At 53.2% G+C, this 20859-nt stretch overlaps 8 protein-coding genes across 8 annotated transcripts; 6 read left to right on the top strand and 2 right to left on the bottom strand.

The window, feature by feature from the left end:
• Nucleotides 1-93: 93 nt before the first annotated feature.
• BKA58DRAFT_455070 (uncharacterized protein) lies at nucleotides 94-1309 on the bottom strand (the record flags this gene model as incomplete). The annotated part of the gene is made up of 2 exons (XM_046174531.1): nucleotides 94-973; nucleotides 1304-1309. 2 exons carry the CDS (start codon nucleotides 1307-1309, stop codon nucleotides 341-343), a joined length of 639 nt encoding a protein of 212 aa, XP_046028008.1. The 3' UTR covers nucleotides 94-340.
• Nucleotides 1039-1789, top strand: BKA58DRAFT_133417 (uncharacterized protein). Its single transcript, XM_046164447.1, has 2 exons — nucleotides 1039-1229; nucleotides 1278-1789. The coding sequence occupies exon 2, from the start codon at nucleotides 1354-1356 to the stop codon at nucleotides 1678-1680; it is 327 nt and encodes a 108-aa protein (XP_046028007.1). The 5' UTR covers nucleotides 1039-1229; nucleotides 1278-1353; the 3' UTR covers nucleotides 1681-1789.
• A 558-nt stretch (nucleotides 1790-2347) lies between these two features.
• Nucleotides 2348-4220, top strand: BKA58DRAFT_357645 (SecY subunit domain-containing protein). The gene is made up of 3 exons (XM_046168691.1): nucleotides 2348-2442; nucleotides 2549-3572; nucleotides 3624-4220. The coding sequence occupies exons 1-3, from the start codon at nucleotides 2433-2435 to the stop codon at nucleotides 4018-4020; spliced, it is 1431 nt and encodes a 476-aa protein (XP_046028006.1). The 5' UTR covers nucleotides 2348-2432; the 3' UTR covers nucleotides 4021-4220.
• Nucleotides 4221-4690: 470 nt separating this feature from the next.
• Nucleotides 4691-5992, top strand: BKA58DRAFT_133396 (RTA1 like protein-domain-containing protein). Its single transcript, XM_046164446.1, has 3 exons — nucleotides 4691-5030; nucleotides 5115-5357; nucleotides 5414-5992. Exons 1-3 carry the CDS (start codon nucleotides 4811-4813, stop codon nucleotides 5836-5838), a joined length of 888 nt encoding a protein of 295 aa, XP_046028005.1. The 5' UTR covers nucleotides 4691-4810; the 3' UTR covers nucleotides 5839-5992.
• BKA58DRAFT_133356 (uncharacterized protein) lies at nucleotides 5993-7901 on the top strand. Its single transcript, XM_046164445.1, has 2 exons — nucleotides 5993-6383; nucleotides 6437-7901. The coding sequence occupies exons 1-2, from the start codon at nucleotides 6294-6296 to the stop codon at nucleotides 7877-7879; spliced, it is 1533 nt and encodes a 510-aa protein (XP_046028004.1). The 5' UTR covers nucleotides 5993-6293; the 3' UTR covers nucleotides 7880-7901.
• A 22-nt stretch (nucleotides 7902-7923) lies between these two features.
• Nucleotides 7924-8736, bottom strand: BKA58DRAFT_437982 (acyl-CoA N-acyltransferase; the record flags this gene model as incomplete). Its single annotated transcript, XM_046173543.1, has 2 exons — nucleotides 7924-8571; nucleotides 8620-8736. The coding sequence occupies 2 exons, from the start codon at nucleotides 8734-8736 to the stop codon at nucleotides 7924-7926; spliced, it is 765 nt and encodes a 254-aa protein (XP_046028003.1).
• Nucleotides 8737-9004: 268 nt separating this feature from the next.
• BKA58DRAFT_133314 (kinase-like domain-containing protein) lies at nucleotides 9005-11491 on the top strand. Its single transcript, XM_046164444.1, has 4 exons — nucleotides 9005-10400; nucleotides 10516-10542; nucleotides 10654-10725; nucleotides 10773-11491. The coding sequence occupies exons 1-4, from the start codon at nucleotides 9118-9120 to the stop codon at nucleotides 11302-11304; spliced, it is 1914 nt and encodes a 637-aa protein (XP_046028002.1). The 5' UTR covers nucleotides 9005-9117; the 3' UTR covers nucleotides 11305-11491.
• A 7187-nt stretch (nucleotides 11492-18678) lies between these two features.
• On the top strand, nucleotides 18679-20281 carry BKA58DRAFT_133219 (uncharacterized protein). Its single transcript, XM_046164442.1, has one exon. The coding sequence runs from the start codon at nucleotides 18898-18900 to the stop codon at nucleotides 19912-19914; it is 1017 nt and encodes a 338-aa protein (XP_046028001.1). The 5' UTR covers nucleotides 18679-18897; the 3' UTR covers nucleotides 19915-20281.
• The last annotated feature ends 578 nt before the right edge of the window (nucleotides 20282-20859 follow it).

Here is a 20859-nt window from a genome sequence, read left to right as displayed (position 1 = left end):
CAGGGATGCGGTGCCGCTAGTTTAAGAAAAGACTAGACTCGAGTCCCCTGGAAGTCGCGCCCGGGCTGCGATGTCACCGCCAGAACGACTTCACAGCAGCAGCTCAGCATACGCGCACGACAATACATCTCTGAAAGATGGTTGAGTCCTCTTCATTCCCTTGGTCCTAGACCACAGTCAACTATCGAGAGTCATGAATGTTGCTAAACCGCCCAAGCATAGTGTGCGCCCACACCAATCTCCACCACTTCTGACCTCAAAATCTTTCGCCACATGTAACTTTGGTTCCAGAGCTTAGCCAGAGTTCTTCCGAGTGCGTTTGGTGTCTTCTTTCGGGTTTTTAACAAGGCGAAGGCTCCTCCAGATGTTCGAAGGAGTAGCTTTGGGTACTGCTGGAGAGCTCAGTGCAGGAAAGGGCTTCCGCTGCCACACGAGCCTTCTTGAAGAGCGTTCCGGGTATCTTAACGGACGGTTGTAGTACCCCTCGATCGTTTCCCGTGCCACCTAATACGTTTTGCTCCTCCTCACGCGCGCTCTCGGGGTTGCTCTTAGTGTTCGATGCGCGTTGAGTCTTTGACGGGGAAGCAGTTTTCAGCTTCTTCAATTGTTGCTCGGCATCTCGGACTTTTCCCTCAAGCGCATTCTTCCTGTTCCTTGAGCCATCCCTCTCAGCAGTTGCATGTTCCAGTCTGGTCTGCCAGCTAACGACAAGGCCGCCGAGATGCTCGAGCTCCGCGACTTGTCGATCGAACGTTGCTGCGGATGAGACATTTGGGTTGGTAACCGAAGGTTGATCAACAAGACGTGACTCTGCGCTCGACTTTTGTTCTTTGGAGATACGCTCGCGCTCCTTCAGCTCATCAACATTGGCCTGTAGTTCCACCTTATCAGTCAGAAGGACTCGATTATCCTTGCTGAGTTCATCGTACCCTTCTCTGAAAGCTTTCGCACCGTGGTCACTGTCCTTGTACTTCTGCTCTCACTCTAGCTTCGCTTGCTTGAGTAGCGCTTTCTCTCGGCCTTCTTTTAAGATCCTTGCTTCCAATGCCTCCTTCTAGATAGCGATGTCAGTCCGTTCAAAGACTTGCGACAACGAGGCTATTCGTCGTTCTGCAGCATTTGACAGCGCGTCGCTCGGTCCCCAGAGTGACAGTAAATCATCTCTTGCTGGTCGGCAGGACAACGCCGCCAACCTCGAGTCTCGCGACTCTGCGTCTGTATTCTCTCAGGTCAGTACATACAGATTTTAATCTAGCGCTGAACTTACCTATATCAAGACCGACCTAAGCTGCGCATTCTGCACTTCCATTGGCTGCCTACTCAGTTGTTGCCAAGCTCGCATGAGCCCACATCATGTCCTCACTGCGCGGAACTCGGTCAGCATTTTACCCGCAAAATGAGAAGCACACCGCAGATCTAGCTAGTTTGCGCGACAAAGTGCGGCAGCTGGAAGAAGAGATACCAGAGCAGAGGTTCAACAGGCTTTGCGTCGAGAAAAACAAGAGGGTCGATGGACTGAAAGCCGAGGTCGAGAAGATCAGCAAGGAAGACGAGTCACTGAAGGCGGAGAATAAGGAGTTAGAGAAGAAGCTAAAGATGCTTGAGGCGGAGATCAAGAAGTTACAGCCACCTGCGGAGTTCACGGTCAAGCAGAAAAGGACGAAAGGGAAGAAGAAATAAAGTTTTGGTGTTTTCAAGGGCGTCATGTTGCTGGGACTGGATATGAGAAGCGCTCTTTGTCAATTACATGGTAATTTGGCACTTATTCTACCCCTTCGGCGCGGCTTATAGATCTAGAAAAGCGAAAGCTGGGACTGAAGGATCCGAAGGCCAAGGTTAGGGAGAAAGAAGGGTATATTATCAAGCGAGAGGTTAGAAAGAAGAACGGGAGGAAGAAATGAGTACTTGGCAGAAGGGCAGCTTCGTTCAGAGTCTGGTCGATGTAAGGGATCCTCGCGTTGATTCCCACGAAACGCAAGACAGTGGTAAGACCATAAGCATATGCGCAGTTGATGATTGTTCTTTCATTTGGACAAAGCTAGTAAATGGCAGTTGGTTCTCATCGCGCTCGTTGTTCAAGGATGGTGCTCCGCGGTGGTGTTGACGAATGCATGCAAAGGTCGCGACGTGAAGGCAAAACTGCGTATACAATGATATCTGCTACTTCCTGACTCGAATGCGAAACCCGAATGGTGAAAGCTCAAACCCCACAAATATCAGAACAGCGTGGCCTCTTGGGAGTTTGGTGGGAGATTCGCGATAGCTCAGGGACGGAGCTACGGCTAGCGCGCGCACGGGTAATTTCCCCAGCGACACGTTGCGAAAGCTCACGAACCAAACCCCCTCTCCATCTTCCATCAACTGGCTGTTCGCAACCACCTTCTCCCACTTCTCTTTGTCTTCTTCTTGTCTCTGGGCCATAGTTCGCAATCATGAGCGGCCGTAAGTCTCTATCCCACCTGTCAATGGCCCGGCGAGGCGTGCGCGCAACACCTGCGAGGAATTAATTACGGCGCGGACGAGCAGCACAGCTAACGGTTGCACGTAGTACGGTTCCTCGATCTCGTCAAGCCTTTTGTGCCTCTGGTTCCTGAAATTCAGCTGCCAGAGAGCAAGGTTCCTTTCAACAACCGCCTAGTATGGACCGGTCTGACTCTCCTCGTCTTCCTCGTCATGAGCCAGATGCCGCTCTACGGAATCGTGTCGTCTGATACCTCCGACCCGCTATACTGGCTCCGTATGATGATGGCGAGTAACAGAGGAACACTGATGGAATTGGGTATCACCCCCATCATCACCTCCGGCATGGTTTTCCAGCTCCTCGCAGGAACCCACCTCATCGACGTCAACCTCGACCTCAAGTCTGATCGCGAGCTCTACCAGACCGCCCAGAAGCTCCTCGCTATTCTCCTGTCTTTCGGTCAGGCCGTCGTCTATGTCATCTCGGGTCTCTACGGACAGCCATCCGACCTCGGTGCCGGTATCTGCGTTCTCCTCGTCATTCAGCTGATGATCGCTGGTCTGATCGTTATCCTCCTCGACGAGCTCCTCCAGAAGGGCTACGGTCTCGGCAGCGGTATCTCGCTCTTCATTGCCACCAACATTTGCGAGTCCATCATGTGGAAGGCTTTCTCGCCCACCACCATCAACACTGGTCGCGGTCCTGAGTTCGAGGGTGCTCTCATTGCCCTTGTCCACCTGCTCTTCACCTGGCCCAACAAGACTGTTGCGCTCAAGGAGGCTTTCTACCGCCAGAACCTCCCCAACGTCATGAACCTGATCTCCACCGTCATCGTTTTCGGTGCTGTCATCTACCTCCAGGGCTTCCGCGTCGAGATCCCCGTCAAGTCCGCCCGCCAGCGTGGTGTCCGCGGCTCGTACCCCGTCCGCCTGTTCTACACTTCCAACATGCCCATCATGCTGCAGTCGGCTCTGTCCTCCAACGTCTTCTTGATCAGCCAGATGCTCTACAACCGTTTCTCCGACAACCTCCTCGTCAAGCTCCTCGGTGTCTGGGAGCCCAAGGAGGGTTCCGCTCAGCTTTTCGCTGTCTCCGGTGTCGCCTACTACATGTATGTCAAGTCATAGATCACGCTGCTGCATCAGTCACTAACCAAGTCCAGGTCTCCCCCTCTCAGCATCACCGAGGCTCTCTCCGACCCCTTGAAGACCGCCATCTTCATCGTCTACATGCTCGTCGCTTGCGCTGTCTTCTCCAAGACCTGGATCGAGGTTTCCGGCTCGTCTCCTCGCGATGTCGCCAAGCAGCTCAAGGAGCAAGGTCTGGTTATGGCTGGCCACCGTGAGGAGTCCATGTACAAGGAGCTTAAGCGCGTCATCCCTACCGCGGCTGCCTTTGGTGGTGCCTGCATTGGAGCTCTGTCCGTTGGCAGCGATCTTCTCGGTGCTCTCGGTAGCGGTACTGGTATTCTCCTTGCCGTTACCATCATCTACGGATACTTCGAAATTGCCGCCAAGGAAGGCGACATGGCCGGCCTCAAGGGCATGGTCATGGGCTAGATTAGCTCATAGGGATATTGGATTTCTGATTTGAACGAAGGATGGGTCGGGATTGGGGTGCTTCGCCGCACATTGTAACATATGATCTAAGAACAAAAGTTTACGAAGGTCTCTGGCATCACTTTACGTACTGCAGCGTAGCGCCTGGCTAGGCTCACGGATGCCGGCCCTTCTCTAATGTATCATTGTTAACCCTTAAACTACGCATTCGGGCCTGATCGTGCAAGTTCACTTGAAGCACTCACGTGTTCAGCCTTGGCGTGTTGCTCCTGGCACCTTACACATCAAGCTTTAGTCACTCTTGCCCTGTTCGTTGCTTGCACCACGCATCCGATGCGAACAACCAGGTATGCCTCCACCGTCATCAAAAACCCGCATCATGGAATCAGCCTTCAGCAGCAGCATCGCATTGGCCAGCTTAGCGAATGCGAAATGTGGCGTTCTGAGCCCTTACGTGCGTACCAAACCACCACGCTAATACATGCTGCGGTCTCCAATGCGAAAGTCTGGGCATTGCGGCCTAGGAAACATCGTCATACACGGTATTGAGGCGTTTTACACATGGGTAATGCGAAGAATAAGCGAATGCGATGTACTGCTGCGGATGCGAAATCTGGTCATGATGCAGTGCGTGTCTTCAATTTGGACGAGTACATAAGATGGGTTCGTCGCTGCTGGAGGTGAGGTATTACAGCTATCTATCTTACTTCTGACCATCGGAATTGCCTCTTCCCCGGATTCTGGTATCCATACTTCACTGCGTCGTTCAGATTCCGAATAACCCGTCAACATGGCAAGCTCACTTAGCATCGCTCATCTCACGCTGGACTGGAAACGACAAAATCCACCCAAGGGACCAGACTTCGATTGGGAAATGTACCGTTATGTTCCTTCTCTGGCTGGAGCGATCGTTTGCTTGGTAGTCTTCCTCGTCATGGCACTTCTACATCTATACCAGTTTCTCAGGTCGAGGAATCGGATCATAGTCTTTGTGGTTATCGGCGCAATGTGTACGTTGCTTCTTCCATTCTGGCCTCTCATACCCGGACCATCCTTCCGAATCATTAAGGGTCTTTGTTAACATATAACTATAGGCGAAGTTGGCGGATACGGCGCACGTATCGCTTCTCACTTCGACAATCAAGCCTGGGGCCCGTACATCACTCAAGGTGTACTGACACTTGTCGGTCCTCTGTGGTTCGCCGCAACCATATACATGATGCTTGGCCGTACCATCAGACTCGCCGGTGGTGAAGACGTTAGTCTAATCCCAGCAAAGTGGTACACGAGGATCTTCGTTACTGCGGATGTCACAACGTTGATCATCCAGGGCTTAGGTACGCGAACCCGGCATAAAATACGACTAAATGAAAATGAGCTAACAAAATAACAGGCGCCAGTATCATGGGCACCATGCAACTCGCTCTCGCCCTCGCAGGTGAGAAGATCGTTATCGCCGGCCTCGCACTCCAAGTCGCTACCTTCATCGTCTTCCTCATCGCCTCATTCGACTTCCAAATCCGTATGAACAAGAAAGCCGACCACCCCTCAGCAGACTGGAAGAAGATGCTATACATACTCTACAGTGTCAGTGCGCTGATCTTGTTTCGCTGCGCGTTCAGACTCATCGAGTATGCCATGGGCAACGCTGCCTACCTGATTGCGCATGAGTGGACGCTGTATTGCTTCGATTCTGTGCCAATGTTTCTTGTCTTGATTTTGCTGCTAGTTCTACAGCCGAGTCGCTACGTTGAGGGAAACTTGGGGAAGCCGCAAGTGGAGAGCGATGGCGAGATTGGTGTTATAGAGGGGAAGTGATGGTTTCTGTTATATCTGATTAGGATGATCAGCGTACTTTGAACGTTCCCTCTCAGCGCTCTTGGAGTTCCTAGCAACCAAATTATTAGCTTTTTCTCTTCAGTCTGTTTACATTATCATTGTTGTGGTGAGCGCGCGTGATATGCGTGCCTGGACCCACCTGAACGAAACATCTCCGATACCATCAGTTTTGTACCATCAACAACTCCAGGAGACTGTAACATATATTCACATCCCAATATTGTTTATCTTAGCTTGACAGCCAGCCGGTGCGCAAGCTTGATCTGGCCCCTATGACGTGCATGACTAGAGGATCGTGGGTCAGATCTTAGCTCCTAAGATTTGGGGTAAGCGCACCCAGCCACATCCGGCGGCACGCCTCACGGAGCACCACCTCATGCTTCCACATGATGTGATCCCTCAATTCATACTAGCTACACACAGACATCACCGGCATGACTCGCCGCTCTACTGCGTTCGTGACTAAAAGGCCGCATCGCAAGTCGAGGGGCGGGTGCTTGACTTGCAAGAAGAAGAAAGTGAAGGTAATTCAGACCTAAAGATACTCATACAGAAACATGACATTGATCTGGCGTAGTGTGACGAGACGCAGCCTATATGTGGATACTGCAACCTCCGGAAGTTGGACTGCGAATACATTCAAGATACACCCTCGACATCTCGGACTTCGTCGGCAGGCTCATTGTCTCGTGATGAGGCTCAACCATCGGCCTCCAACAGTCCAGTAGACTTCAATGATCTTTCCATCCAGTTGGTACCATACCTGAACCCACACTGCCATACATCTATAGGCACACTTACGGCCCTTGACAATCATCTACTGCAATACTACAGGACAGACGCCTACCGCACCGTTGTATCCTGCGACGATGCCATCATACAAAATCTACACAAAGAGACCATACCCCAATTAAGCGTCTCCAACCCTTTTCTCCTATACGCCTTACTCGGCATGACAGCAACCTACAGCAACAACATCACACCCAACAAAACAGTCGAAAAGCAAGCCCTTCTCTACCGCCAAAAGACCTTTTCCACCTATAAAGAAGCCCTCAAGAATATCACAGCCGAAAACTACGAAGCCGTCCTCGTAACAGGAGGACTCCTTCTCGCGCTCGTCCCCGCGCCAACCACCGACACAGACGAAGATTACCTTGAATGGGTACTCGGTCTGCTCAAACTAAGCGAAGGCCTCCGTATCCTCGCCTCCCTCCGCTGGGCCCAAGGCATCGAAAAACTCTCCGTGTATCCTCTAGTACGCCGGGAAATCAAGACACTGCCACCAGCACCCATCATCGACGTCACGGGTATCGAAGCGCCCATCGGTCCTCTGGGAACTACGCCTGATAACCCTAATCCAGCACCGACATACACGCCGATCCATTTCCCCACGCAAACCCGCCTCTTTCTCCCACCGCTCTTGATGCAACTCCTCCAGAGCGTTATCCGAGGGAAAGAGTCAGGAACGCTAGATTGGCATCGACCAACCCTTCTCCCCGTCTTCCACGCTCTATCCCCCATCTTCCTATCCCTGTATTACTACCGGTTAGACTCTGATTTCTACGTCCGCATATTCGTGTGGACATCGTTCCTCATGCCGGATTATCTCCAATTATTGAGGGATAAAGAACCAAGGGCTCTGGTGCTATTCGGATGGTGGCTTGCGCTGGCGAATCTAGCGCCGAAGGGGTGGTGGACAGGCAAGCGAGTGCGTAAGACTATTGAGGCGCTGGGGCGGGCGATTCAAGCGCAGCCTGTGGGGGATGGTGGGTTTGCAGGGCGCGTCTTGAATAGTGCATTGAGGATTGTCGATGTTATGGAGACGGAGGGTAGGGAGGCGGCGGCTAAGGCGGTGTTTGACGATTGGCCTGGTGTTCATTGGGAGGAGGGACCGGTCAGGGCTCAGGCGTGGGAGTATGGTCAGCTGGTGGATTTGGGGGAGTTGGGGGTGTTGGATGGCGGTTTGGATATGGATGCTGCTGTGGGTATTGATCTACAGGAGCTTGGTATATCGGTTTGAAGTAGACATGAATGCCGTTGCGCACGAATTGGTCCTAAGCCTGCTTATTGCCCTATCTCTGGAGTTGTTCCGGCTGTCTCTGCAGCAGCACTCTTGTTTCCTGCCTCAGAGTCCTCCTGGCTTGGCCCGCCTTTTGGCTCTCTGAGCATGCAATATAGCTTGATAGCATCCTTCTCTCCCTCTCCATCCCTACACTCCATCTCCCTCGCCAACCGAAAGCCAAACTTCTCGTAGATGGCGATGTTCGGCTCACTCCTGCTACTCTCCAGATAGCACATCCTCCCCTCTTTATCAGCCATATCCAGCACCTCTTCCATCAACGCCCTCCCCACACCCTGTCCCTGGCACTCCGGCAAAACAGTAACGATATTGCAAAAGTAGTACCCCTTTGGATCCGTCCAAAGTTCAGACTGCGCTTCCGCCTGTCGCGCTTTCCAAATCCAATATCGCGTTGTGCTAAGGCCGCCACGTCCGTACCACAGGTTCATGCGTATTTGGTTGGCCCAGAGATACCAGTACGAGAGGTATAGGGACCACGACTCGGGCTCGGACGTGGGTCGCGGTGGGAGCCACATGGCGCAGCCGAGGATCTTGGATGGGTTCGAGGTGTCGCGTGCGACGTGGAAGAGGCCATGTTCGATGCCCCAGCGGCAGCGCAGGGTGAGGGATACGCGATTTCGCGTTAGAGAAACCTGGGAGGGTTAGCAATGCGAGTAAGAAGACGGGACTAAGGTGAGTACCTTTTCGCGGTCTGGGAAGACCCAATTGTTGTAAGGGTCGTTGGCGAAGGCTTGTTGTATGGTATCGATTGCGCCATCAATATCGGCCTCTTTCATGCGCGTTACTTGGATAGGCATCGTGAGGCTTTGTGGGTGAGGAGGTCAGAACTCCGAATTCGGTCTTGTATCACGGCGGCAGTATATACGAAGATGTATGCGCCAGTCTTGGGACTGACAAACTTCGATAGCCAGCCATGATAGGTGCGGGGAGGGTTGTAGAGCTTGTCGCATGCAACATGTGGATAGGTGATGAGATGGGAAGTTCTAAGCGAAAATCACGTGCATTGCGGGGACTTCCGATGCTTATCTGAGCAGGCGCGTACGAACCATCTTCACCAATCCTACTTGCAGCTGTCTTGGCCTTGTTACACAGCTTCAGCCTCGTAACCATGTCAGCTTTCAGGAATGAAATTCTGGCCTTGGTGCCTTGGACCTGCGTGACAACGCACACTAAACACCATGGAGACTTCCAAGCAAAGACTCAGACGTGCTATGCGACTTCCTGGCCCATCCATTGGCTTGAAACGATCCCAGACAGATACTACTAATGGCCAAACGCAGCTGCGCCCTGCCTCTCAGGCTGAAGGTGGGGTAGAGACGGCAGCAGCAGATCTGCTTCATCGCCGGCCCATGCCTCCTTCGCTACAATCCAGAGGTGGACAACAACCTACCATGCCGTCAGACATTAGCAGCTTCCCCGATAGATGGGCCGAGATAAGGCGAAAGGCCGAGTTGAGGCAAACGGGTCAAGGAGCCGAGCAAAGTGACGAAGAAACCCAAGATAAGGCGGCCATCGAAAGTCGCGTGGCACGCATAAAGGCTCGAGTAGCAGAGTTGACGGGCAAGGATGAGAGCGGCTTCCCTGTTTCTACCGAGCAAAACCAAGAGAGACCATTAACACTGCACACCCGTCGACATACGGCCGGGAACATCACCAGCTCCCCTAATGTACAGCCTTCGCCACATCGCAATGATAATTACATGGAACCTGTGGATATTGATGATGCCTCATCTGGGTCACACCTCACCAAAACAATTGAAGCTTCAGCAAGAACTTTGTCAACAAACGGAAGCGACTTGACTCGCATTGAACAAGATCCATTTTGCAGACCATGGTACTCTGGGTCGATAATAAATCGTATACTATTGGAGATGGGTGTTGAAAGCGCCCCGGCTGCCCTCAAAAGCCTTGGGGTTACCGATCTGTGGCTACCACTATCGAAACAACTGCTTCGGCGATCCCTGACAGACCCTCACCATATTTCGGAGTTCCTGCGGTTACAAGATGAACATCTCAGAGTGTTCTTTAAGCGTTGGACGCAGGGAGCTACGGGAGATCACATAACCGATATGATGTTCAACCATTGCGAGTTCGAAGACGACGAAGAGATCTTTGAGGAAAACCGGCTACTCGGTGAAGGGATGGTTGGTCTTGTTGAAGAGGTAACCGTACGACTCCGAGAACCACCCATTATATGCGTACGAAAGAAGATCGCGAGACCTAAACAGCTCAAAGCGCATCAACAAATCATGGCTGCCTTCATCCGGGAGATCAAAGTTATGCGCCAAGTCAACCATCGCCACTGCGTTCGTTTCCTTGGGAGTTATACGGACACCGAATCAGTCAACATTCTATCAACACCTGTGGCTGATATGGATCTTGCTGCCTTCCTTGATAAGCCTATCGGGGACCGGGAGTGGGCCATACTCTACAAAGGCATTGACTGTCTCTGCAACGGGCTGTAGGTGCATGTTAACCTCACTTCTACGCCATGAGACCCAGGCATGGATGGTGAAGAGACGACACGCTAGCTGCAAAGTTGGCACAAATGATGTCTTTTGCTAATTCTTGTCTAGATTATATCTTCACGAGAATAAGATTCGGTGAGTAGTTTGGAAACAAGAAAGTACATGTGTTCGGGCCACACTACACGAAAAATTCCATCTACTACATTGTCAAACTATCCATCGAATGCTGGAACTAACAAGACTTAGACATGAGGATTTGAAGCCCCAGAACGTTCTCGTTCATGGCACCAACATATTGCTTACTGATTTCGGTTTCAGGTAAGTCGAAAGTCGAAAGACAACACCATAGTGCTGATTGTACACAGTCTGGACTTCTCTGACGACTCTGTTTCGACGACTACTGGACGCCCATCAGCGTGGACGATTCGCTATTCCGCGCCAGAAGTCTTGGACTCCGAACCACGCAACCGAGCTAGTGATATATTCTCCCTGGGATGTGTTCTGGTCGAGATGATATCGGGACTCTACGGACGCAGTCTCTCTGAAGTCAAAGATCATTGGAAGAGAACCGGTAATGGACAGTCTAGTTTTGCGCGCAACTCTGAGGCGACATCTTCTTGGTTTGCTTTGCTGTCAGACAACCCTGACAGCGGCAGACTCAAACCTATCGTCGAATTCCTGCCAGACCTGCTGGTCACAAAGGGGCTTGATCGACCGTCGGCTCGAACAGTTCTTGGTAGATTGCACAATCTGAGCCTAGTCCTACCCGACGCACCTCATCTTGGCAACCCTTGTTGCGGACCGCCCCCAGCATTGCTGGGAAACGATCAAAATAACTTGCATAGACAAGATAACCTACGACTCTTGCCCGACAATCGGGACTCTTGCATGCCGTAGGAGGCGATGACATACGCAATGCTATACTTCGACAACGCTATAATCAAGTCGCTGCCAGATACGATTGTTCTTACCTCCTCGCATACAGACTTGCGCACCGACAGCGAGTAGGGCTGAACATACCTTGCATAGGACTCCATCGAGAAAATATCGGGCGTTCAGCTATTGCAGTGATGAGCTGGCCATACAAGCAATCATAGACACCTTTGGGCGATATAATCATACTTGGACATGTTATCATACTTCACGTTCTCTTAATCGATTCGCTCTTGGTGATCTCAGCGGTCATTACCGCACCAAAGGATACGTGATGAAGAAAAGGAAAGAGGCAAGGTAGGTGGAACTGATGGTGTACGGAGGTTACGTGCGAAAGGATGATGTATGTCATGAGCAGCGACCCAAGCAATACAAATGAAGTCGCAAGGGCCAATTGTAGTCCATGGTACACACGCTCAAAAGTCCGCTGCGCATCAAGCGTACGTTTTTTGTGTGACTCAAAAACCTATATGCGCAAAACCATGCTTACCTTTTCCCTTGACCAGCATCACGACGAATCAAGCAACCAAATAGCTGCACACTTGCTTTTCATGACCAAGACATCCCGTTTCCGCGATAACGCTCATACACACATACACTGTGATAGTTCTACACACGAACCCACATACTCACCGCTCGAACCTAAAAGCCCATACTCACATATGCGCTTATGTCAACATGTTCGCACAAAGCAAGCCCCGCACAACCCTACCACTACCCCAGCCCCAGCCCAACGTCTATTCGTCATGGGATCGACAGTCCTGCATTGGTTGGTCAGTCAGCCTACCGAACCCAGTCCTGCCCAGTACGATGACACCCTCCCGCACTGCGCGCGGGCGAAGCGAGTGAGCATGAGCGGTTCCGGATAGCGAATGCGAGCATGCATGGGAGTTGGTAGTGGTAGACCTGTTATGACCGGGGCGTTGTTGGCTGGATAGTTGATGCGGATGTGTGACATGTGTGGCGAGGAAGCGCTGCTTTTTTGTTCCGGGGGGCTATGCTATGCGATGCTGAGTCTGCGGTGACTGATGTGGCGAGGGACATGTACATGGCCTTCGTACTTGGGCTGCGTAGTCGGCCCGTTTTGTACATGTATGTGTACACTTATCGGTGGATGTAGGTTACCGGCGTTGTTGACACGAACGTCTATCGTGTCGAGTCTATTGAATATTTTTGATGGTGTTAGGACATGAGTAGGCACATGATGTCAATGTCGGCATTTTCCTCCTATGCGATCAACATGTTGACGATCTCTGTTCAACGTCTTAGGCTCTCGCTTACTTCGATGTAGGATACTGTGAGAAATCAGCTGATTCGCCGGGATATACAACCTTATGTCCGGCTTTTTCCTTGAACCGTGGCGCTGCAAAGGTTAGGTATGAACAGGTAGTCAACCTTGTTCGGATATAGAGCATGGATGCAAGCGCAAATACGGAATGAGACGGGTTGGATACTTCGTGAGCTTCCGCTTAAAGGTACGATTATCGGCGTTGCATCCGTAGCGACGATCCGGAAATTCTTGGTTCCGAACTGCTACCTGGCATTTTAACATGCACGTGGAAGGCACGGTGAATAGTAATAATATCCCAGGATGCTAGGGCAGCAGAACCAGGCCGTGTTGCAAGATGCATATGCCGGAGGACAGGCGGATACGGGTACGCAGCGCAGCATAAGTGGGCAGCTAACAAGACGCAACTAGAGGGTCGACAGCGAAATCCTAAGCCAGCCTTGGATCATCGTGGTACTTGTTGATCAACTGAGAGAACGTAGCCTCCGCAAAGTCGAGACCATCCGTATGACAGCGTATAGCGCCTGCATGTACCCTTGAACTGTAAAGGGTGGGTAACTATAAGGGCAGATAGTACCACTTGGTGTGCATACAGGCGACCCGCTGGCGGCCGACGATTCAGTGTTGGGCAGTCAGGCAGCCAGTACGTGGGAGTGCGAGAGCGATCGGAAAGAGCGGAAGCAAAAAAAAAAAGTCGATGAAACGCAGTCCGGAAAGTTAAGCCACCGTGTTGTGTCGTGCGGGTAGTCCTTGAGCGGTCTGTTTGGGGCAACTCCAGGTCATCCTAGGCACCGGATTACTGTTAATGCTAGTAGCCAAGATAGGTGGTGTTGCGAATGCGGGCGCTGATGGAGCGCGTACTAGCCGCATCGCCGTGAAAACATCGGTGTGTTCGACAAAGAGGCAAGCCGGGGCTGCCGTGGTCATCAGACAGGCTGGGAGGCAGATGCGAAGGCGGCAAGTCGGGCAATAAGCGACGTGCGTGTACTTTACGCAGAAACCGATCTATGTCCTGGGCGCCCAAAAATAGGGCGTTCAATTTGCTGAGACCTACAAATCAGGACCATGCAGGTGTGACTGCTTCTGCGCATAATCATAGGCGAATAAAGAAGGTACTTCGGGCTGTCGCTCAGTGGTGGAAGTGGACTTTTGGGATCGCCGCGTAAGCACAATTTAGCCTAGAGCACGTCTGGAATAAGAAGATAGGCGATTTGCCGATCTGGTGAGGTGGAAAAGTCCGTGGCGCATGCATGGCATCCGTGGGCCCGTTTGCATCGTCATACACCTGACGGGGAACTACTTGCATAGGAGGTTCCGTGAGCAAGTCTCAGTTGGCAACTCAAGGACTGTCACGCCCACACAAAGGACGGCCCTTGTCAGCAGTGATGCACGCAGTAGTACCGAGCCTTGGATTGCATTTGACACATCGCCTGATGTAACAGCGGCCGAGTGCATGACTGGCGGGCACCAAGTTGTGTCTTACAAACGAATAGCAACTGCTATATAGGGTTCCGACTAGGGGTGTGCTGCTGGAATATTAAAGCGGAGTGCAATTGCCGGATTGGTGCGTAGTATTACAAGACTGAGATCGGTGGTGTAACTGTAAGCGGTAAGCATGATGCTAGAGGTGGCCCGACCTCGGATATTCTATGTGGCAGACGTGCTGATCGAGAAACTTTGCTCTATATTAGCTGTCATGTCGACACAAGTTGCAGCAGCAAGCGCCTCAATACACCCTGATTCATGATGACGGCCGGATCTACTGCTCCTCATGATGCATTGTTGTATTGGCTTTGAGGCGGTCGGTGGCAGCTAGATACCGAACCTAAAGAGGTGCGACAGGCAAAAGGGTCGCGGTGGAGCGGCAGAAGGAAAACAAACGCTCGTACTGCGTGAAACCGAGTCACCGCCGGGCCCTGGTAAAGTGGAGAATATTTTGCGGAGATGCAGGCTGGCTTCAGCTGCTGCGTCGTAAGACATTTAGCATGGGATCGCCCGACAGAAGTTTCATCAGTTGCGCGCCCGGGTGAAGCGAAGGTACAGACGTGTACACGATACCCACGGTCCGGCATGCTCGTGCGGCAGTCTTGGCTAGGTAAAAGTGATGCAGAGTCATGGCTTGTTCCTGTTAATGTACCAGCAACTTGTACACACAAGCGAGTCAACGGCTGTGAGCTGGCACAATGGCGGTCTGACTGGTCAGACTCGTACCCCGGTTACGAGCGCATATCGTGTATGTGGAAATGCCATCTTGCCCCATGGTTGTAGCCCTAGTGATGTTGAGTGGGGTGTCGGTGTCCGATTCCCTCTTCGTGCGTCACACGCGCATGTTCGAGCTGCTGTACCGCTGGTGCTTGCCTAAGGTGTGCAGTAGGACTTGTTTCCGGCAAATATCCAAGATTGCGTGGAGCACAACTTGCAGCAGTAAGGAGGCTCACCGACGAGCTAGTGTGTGGCTGCTGATCCAAGCAGACAGGAGGCTTCCACGGAGGACGGCGATTGGACAAGGGACTATCGACGTTGAGCAAGTGGGCTCGCGAGCCGCCTGGTGAGGCTAATGCTCGCTGGTGGGCAAGGATAAAGTGCCGCCGCGCCCGCAAAGAGAATTTCGCGTTCGCATGGGCCGACCATGATCTAGAACACATCACACGCAGACAGGCCGATACCATGCTAAAGGATCGTCGTCGTCCACAAAAGATGTAGCTACCAAGCCGACCGACTTCTTTTTCATGCAACTGGTTCACATCGTGCTTCACCTTGCCACTTCATTAGGGTGCTTGCGTGACCGGCAAACGACCTGTAGCCTGGCCTCGTCTAGTGAATGGTGTTGACAAAACTCAAGGGAACGCCAGGATGATGGACTATCATGCTGAAGGTAACGTCGTGTCGACATGACCATGGTTGATATGGCAGGGCGGGCCATGAGGGAGTTTGTGGTTGGTTTGAGCTAGCGTAGCGATGCCGCTCATACCGTGATTCTCTGCCCTTCCAGCATTCTTTGAGATGATGCGACGCCACGTTTGAGACCCACTCGACTCGTGGGCCACCCGCTGATACGTCATTAAAGGGTTTTCTCTTCCCGTGTTGCAGATTGCCGGACTGGGGCTGTCAGCGCCTGGCTTCGACACACTGGCACTGTGATGAGTGCAGCACCCGTGCCGCGTCCATCCAAGCGAATCCGCCATAATAATGCCGGAGAAAGCCTTCATGAAACCACAATTATCACAATCTCGATTGATGGAGCTTACGGCGCACAGCACGGCTAGGAGGCACGGGATTCCAGATAGTGCAATGTCTGTGAATGGCGCTGTGCCCAATGTTGCGCGGCCTATTGTCTCAAGCGGATCATCTGAAAGCGAAACGATGGGAAGACGCGGGTCAGCACTCAACACCTCGATTCGACGGTTCGTAGATTAAGTGTACAAGATCAAGCGACGCTGTGCAGAGCGAGTTCCGGTGACAGTTCGGTGCTTACTTTTCCTGTTCACATATTCGTCTCGTGATGCACAAGTGTACAGCTGCGCCGCAATTTTCGTGGATCAAAATGACCGAGGCCGCGTGCTGCAGAGTCAGACTGGCTGGGTGTGATACGTGGGATGTGCTGGATTACGGAACACGGGGCATTGATTCGTTCCCTGTGGCTCGCGCTAGTTGCAATATCGTTCACTGACGCCCACACTCGGTGCACTTTGTTGATGACCGACCTGTGATGGAAGTTGCTTCTTTGTCGGTACAATCAGGATCCTGCGGGCAGGCGCCTGCACACATGGTGCCATGGAATGTCGGCTCCATCATTGGGTTTCAGCTGGACAAAGCGGACGCCATGTGTAGATGGGTTTGGCTGCAGCCAAGCAAACGTTGACGATGCTTTTGAATGTGCATCCGTGAACAAAGACCCCCATGCAAAGACCCAAGTGCAGCTTTCATATGCTCTTTTTGGCGACAAGATGCAAGCCCCCCTGACATGGTCCTGTTCGTTTGAACCACCAAAAACATCCTTGCGCCCGCGTTGGACCGCTGTAGATCATTCAGGCGGGACGAAGCCAGGGTTGGTCTCTCGGCGCTTCGGCTGCATCTCATCAGCCACGCGGGGATTTTCTCATTTCTGGTTGTCGAACGGCACTGCCGCTTTGGGCCTGGTCACCGTGGGGTCAACAGGGGAGACGTGAAGACCTTGTCATGAGATGGAGGGATCGGTCGGCCGCTTGTCATGTTGGTTGAGACAGCGGTGCTGCAAATAACGGTAGATGGTAGCGGCATGCTTCGATAGATGGATGCTCACGAAGCATGTCGCTTCTTTGTCACGGGGGCGCAGCCAGGCTTTGTGCTTCGTATTAGGTGCAGCCAGCACTCATCGTGATGATCGGATCCACTCCACCCACAGCGACGTTGAAGGAAATACCGGCGTGCTATAATAGGCTTCGACCTAGTCTATAGAGGCGCTATTTGCAGTGCTAGACGATCGCGCGAGCGGAATGACATGCCAGCTACGTGAACGCGCGTATCGCCAGACGGCCACACTGTGCCCGGTGTTGAGTGCCGGGTGTGATGGAGCGGTTCCGTCTCGACTTGGGCCACGGCGTCAGTGTTTGGATCAACAGACCGGTCGCTCGGTTGTTCACGCCCGACAGTCGACGTTAGCCACGGTGCGCATGGTTTCAAGGCGTGCCCAGGTGGAGCACGGCGCTGGCAGAAGGTTAAAGTGCTTTTCCTCGGCGGTGCCTAAGAGAGCAAGGGTGCAAGACTCGACAACCTCATGTACGGGGGCCCTTTAGGCGTAACCCGTCGTGGCGGCACATGTACCCAGGCCGGGGGGTCGACCGATGGACAGGCGGCTTCTTGCGTCCGGTGTGAAAGACTGCACAGGACAGTAGCGGTAGGAGGCATGCAAGGCTGATGACATGCCGGTGCTCTGCGCTGGTTGCTCCAATCTCCGCGAGTGGCTCGCCGTTGGCTGTGTGACCTCGGCCAGCGATGCATGTCTGATGCTGCATCCCTCTGCAAAGTCCCATGTCATCGACTCGCCCGTCCCCGTTACAGGCGGCAGGGGTGGGTTAGCTGCAAGCCGATTTCTGGAAGACGCTCGGCTAGGGGCAGGCCAATGAGGTCGTCGGAGGCGCGCCCACCCCAGATCGCGCTTGGAGACCGTGGGCCAGCAGTGTGGTTTGCCGGCTGCACGCGCGACCACGCAGGAGGTGCTGGGTGCGGGTATGGTGGACCGATTCACTGCTGCGGGCGGCGCTGATAGGCTCCCCTCACTAGCGCGAGGGCTGCTGTGAAGGAGTAGGCGTAGTGGCAGCAGGACCCAACCTCGCTCCGCTTCTTCCAACCCTTTCCGAAACTACTGCGCCAACCAAAGTTTGAACCCCCCCCCATCCGCCCCTGATCTCGCGATGCTGCTGGCGCCGACACGGATCGTTGCTGGATAATGCACTTGAACCTGCAGGCCTCCCACACACGACGCCCCATGTCGCCCATGGAGTATCGCCGGCCGCCTCCCACTAATCATGCCATGCGCAGGCGCGGCTAAAACATGACGCTCCTCCAGTGCGTACAACAACCCTAGGCCTAGCTGACCGCCTGGAGGGCCACCGCCCCATGCACACGACACTCTCCCCGGCGTGGAGCCCAGCTGAGTCGCACTGCACCGCTCGACAGGGCCTAGTCGCACTACCGCTTTCTGCCATCATCGTTGCGGGCGCTGTGGTTCCCTGGCCTGCCTTCTCCATGAGCCGGCCGTCGTCTAGCTGCACGGATGCTCCGTTGCGCGTTGCGCCATGATACATGGTACGCCGCCCTCGTCTACCTTCCCTGTCTTGTGATTTGGTCATTCCTAGTCTTCCTTTTCGCTTGACGCACTATGCCTTTCGTTGATCGTTCCAGCCGTGCCACTGGCCCTAGTCGTCACAGCGCACCTCACCGAGCCATCCCTTGGTGGCTCCGTATAGTCAATACACTCCCGTTCCTTGTCTGCATCTATTCCACTATTAGCTGTTCTTGAGTTTCGCTAGCCTGGCCCGGGCATTCCTTGCACCATGACTCCTGCCGCGAGCTTGCTCTACCTCAATTTCCCCATCCACCCTTCCTGATCTGTCTATATCTCTTGGCATCCCATATACCTATGCAGATGCCCCCCCCCCAGCCCGGCACGCTTCCAGGTCAGACAAGACTGATTGTCACCGACACAACCGCCTGCCATATACAAACCACTGAGACATTCCGCCTCTCTACTGTATACCATCACTGCCTTCCCACACAACTTCATCATCATGTCCGGCCACATGCAAACCTCACAGCTTCACCGGCGTACATCACGCAGCTCAGGCAGCCAATCAGCATGCCGATCATCTCGCGTTGAAAAGACCAAGAGCCACCACAACAGCCCAAAGAGCATGGAGAGGAGAAAGACTACGACCGAGACCAAGCTCTACGCCTCGTTGGACGACCACTACAGAATGATGTTCGGTGTACCAGCCGAGGAAACTGAAGAGCGTCCCCAACCAAGCAGACCTGTGAGCTGGCACCCGTCGTCTGCACAATTCCAGGCTTCACAACAAACGAACTACTTCGAACCCATGCCTCAACAAGACTGGTCACAACACTACTCTCCCTCTTCCCGCGACTCTCAGCATGGCTCTGACTTCTACTCTCTGTCCACACGCAACTCCATGTTCGAGCCCATGACCAGCACTCCGACATACACCAACACTCAATCCGAGTGTGGCTGGCAAAGCGTTCAGCCCACACCCGGCTATGTCCACTCTTCGCTCAACACTCCCTCGGCCGAGCCTCTACCATGGTACCTGCAGCAATGGGCTCAAAAGAACCAAGCTCAAGCATCCACCGACTTCCTGCCTATCCAACATCCTGCTCAGCAAGACCAAGATATGGAAGACGACGATGGCGAAAAGCTAGTTGCACTGGGTCTTTACGATGCACCAGAGCCTTCATTGAGCTGGGGTGCACTTAACAACGAAGGAACTGGAAAGGGTCTCAAGCTCGAGGAGACTTGGCAGCCACCTGAGGCTGATGATGAAGAGGACGAAGAAGACGATGATGCCAGCTCTGAGGCCAGCGTCGAGGAGCCATCTCCGCCTTTGCCGGCAGTGCACCAACAAGCCCAGCACTTGCCAGTGCATGTCAAGGCACAAACACCGAACAACATGGATGGACAGAGCTTCTTCTTCGACGAAGACGAGTCGGTCTCAAAGGAGTGGTGGTTTCACCAAATGAAGCAGCCCACGATGCCGGTGCGGGACGCCGGACTGGGATATGGCTGGTTGTAATCTAGATGTCTGTTTCAAACGTGCGACCACGACAGAGGTCCACTGCCATATCTTCGAGGCGAGCATTTTTTTTCGAGGCGAGTCCTTTCAGCACAGCGCGGCGTTTTGCATAGTTCCGCTTGGGACTGGAAAAGAGACTTAGAGATACCCTGCCTTTAGCGGCAAATAGAGTGAGGCTTTGCATCGCTCACTATGAGGTCAGATGAACATGATGTATTAGATAGCATCATCAACCAAATCAATCATACTATACCATACTTTGGCCCAATTTGCAGTGCTGACGAGTCTACTCTATGATGCTTGTGAACACATAGTGCCCAAGGAACTCAGCAGTGAGCCGTCGACGAGAAAGGAAGGTGCATCCCATCGCGCACCTGGCCTGCCCCAGAACTCACAAGATGCCGTAACACGATGCATCCTCGTCCTCCACAACCCACAAGCTTCTTCAACGCTTCTAGCCTTTTCGCTCAACCGTGGTCCCAACGCACTCTCGTCTCGGCGCAAGCCGCCATGTACCAGCCCTTAGTGCACCAAACACAATCCATTCCAAGGCGACCAGCACAAGACACACCAACATCATATGTCGGCGACATGCCGCCGTCCTCCGGGCCCATCCTTCACGTCCTAGTCTGACGCAACAGGGCCAGCGCGCAATTGTGTCACGACGCCCGGCAAAGGACCGAAGACCGATAAAATAACAGAGTAGCATCAGCCTCACAAAGTGGCATGATTGATGGGCGCAAACACGCACACGCCATGTCGGAGTGACGCTGACACCTCTACGGTCCGACCGATCGTTACGCCGTCAGACGGAGCGAGCCACGCCAGCCCTGCGCGGCAGAAGGCTATGGGTGCTGCACCATCGTCCTGGTCTTTGCACTCTTTTTTTGCTCAGCTCCGCCCAACTTCGGCCAGGCCCGCTTCAGTTGCCCTGACCGAACATCT

Source organism: Alternaria rosae (assembly GCF_020736505.1).
Source record: "Alternaria rosae strain MPI-PUGE-AT-0040 chromosome Unknown BKA58scaffold_3, whole genome shotgun sequence".
NCBI classification, from domain to species: Eukaryota; Fungi; Ascomycota; class Dothideomycetes; order Pleosporales; family Pleosporaceae; genus Alternaria; species Alternaria rosae.
The sequence above is the reverse complement of the archived record's forward strand: the minus strand, read 5'-3'. Positions and strand labels throughout refer to the sequence as shown.

Bases quoted from the DNA above. Each gene is read 5' to 3' on its own strand.
- BKA58DRAFT_133417 (XM_046164447.1), top strand. From the start codon at position 1,354: ATGTCCTCACTGCGCGGAACTCGGTCAGCATTTTACCCGCAAAATGAG.
- BKA58DRAFT_357645 (XM_046168691.1), top strand. The intron at 3,573-3,623 runs GTATGTCAAGTC...AACCAAGTCCAG, and splicing joins TCCGGTGTCGCCTACTACAT to GTCTCCCCCTCTCAGCATCA.
- BKA58DRAFT_133396 (XM_046164446.1), top strand. From the start codon at position 4,811: ATGGCAAGCTCACTTAGCATCGCTCATCTCACGCTGGACTGGAAACGA. The intron at 5,031-5,114 runs GTACGTTGCTTC...ATATAACTATAG, and splicing joins TGTGGTTATCGGCGCAATGT to GCGAAGTTGGCGGATACGGC. The intron at 5,358-5,413 runs GTACGCGAACCC...ACAAAATAACAG, and splicing joins GTTGATCATCCAGGGCTTAG to GCGCCAGTATCATGGGCACC.
- BKA58DRAFT_133356 (XM_046164445.1), top strand. From the start codon at position 6,294: ATGACTCGCCGCTCTACTGCGTTCGTGACTAAAAGGCCGCATCGCAAG. The intron at 6,384-6,436 runs GTAATTCAGACC...GATCTGGCGTAG, and splicing joins GCAAGAAGAAGAAAGTGAAG to TGTGACGAGACGCAGCCTAT.
- BKA58DRAFT_133314 (XM_046164444.1), top strand. From the start codon at position 9,118: ATGGAGACTTCCAAGCAAAGACTCAGACGTGCTATGCGACTTCCTGGC. The intron at 10,401-10,515 runs GTAGGTGCATGT...ATTCTTGTCTAG, and splicing joins GACTGTCTCTGCAACGGGCT to ATTATATCTTCACGAGAATA. The intron at 10,543-10,653 runs GTGAGTAGTTTG...AACAAGACTTAG, and splicing joins CTTCACGAGAATAAGATTCG to ACATGAGGATTTGAAGCCCC.
- BKA58DRAFT_133219 (XM_046164442.1), top strand. From the start codon at position 18,898: ATGTCCGGCCACATGCAAACCTCACAGCTTCACCGGCGTACATCACGC.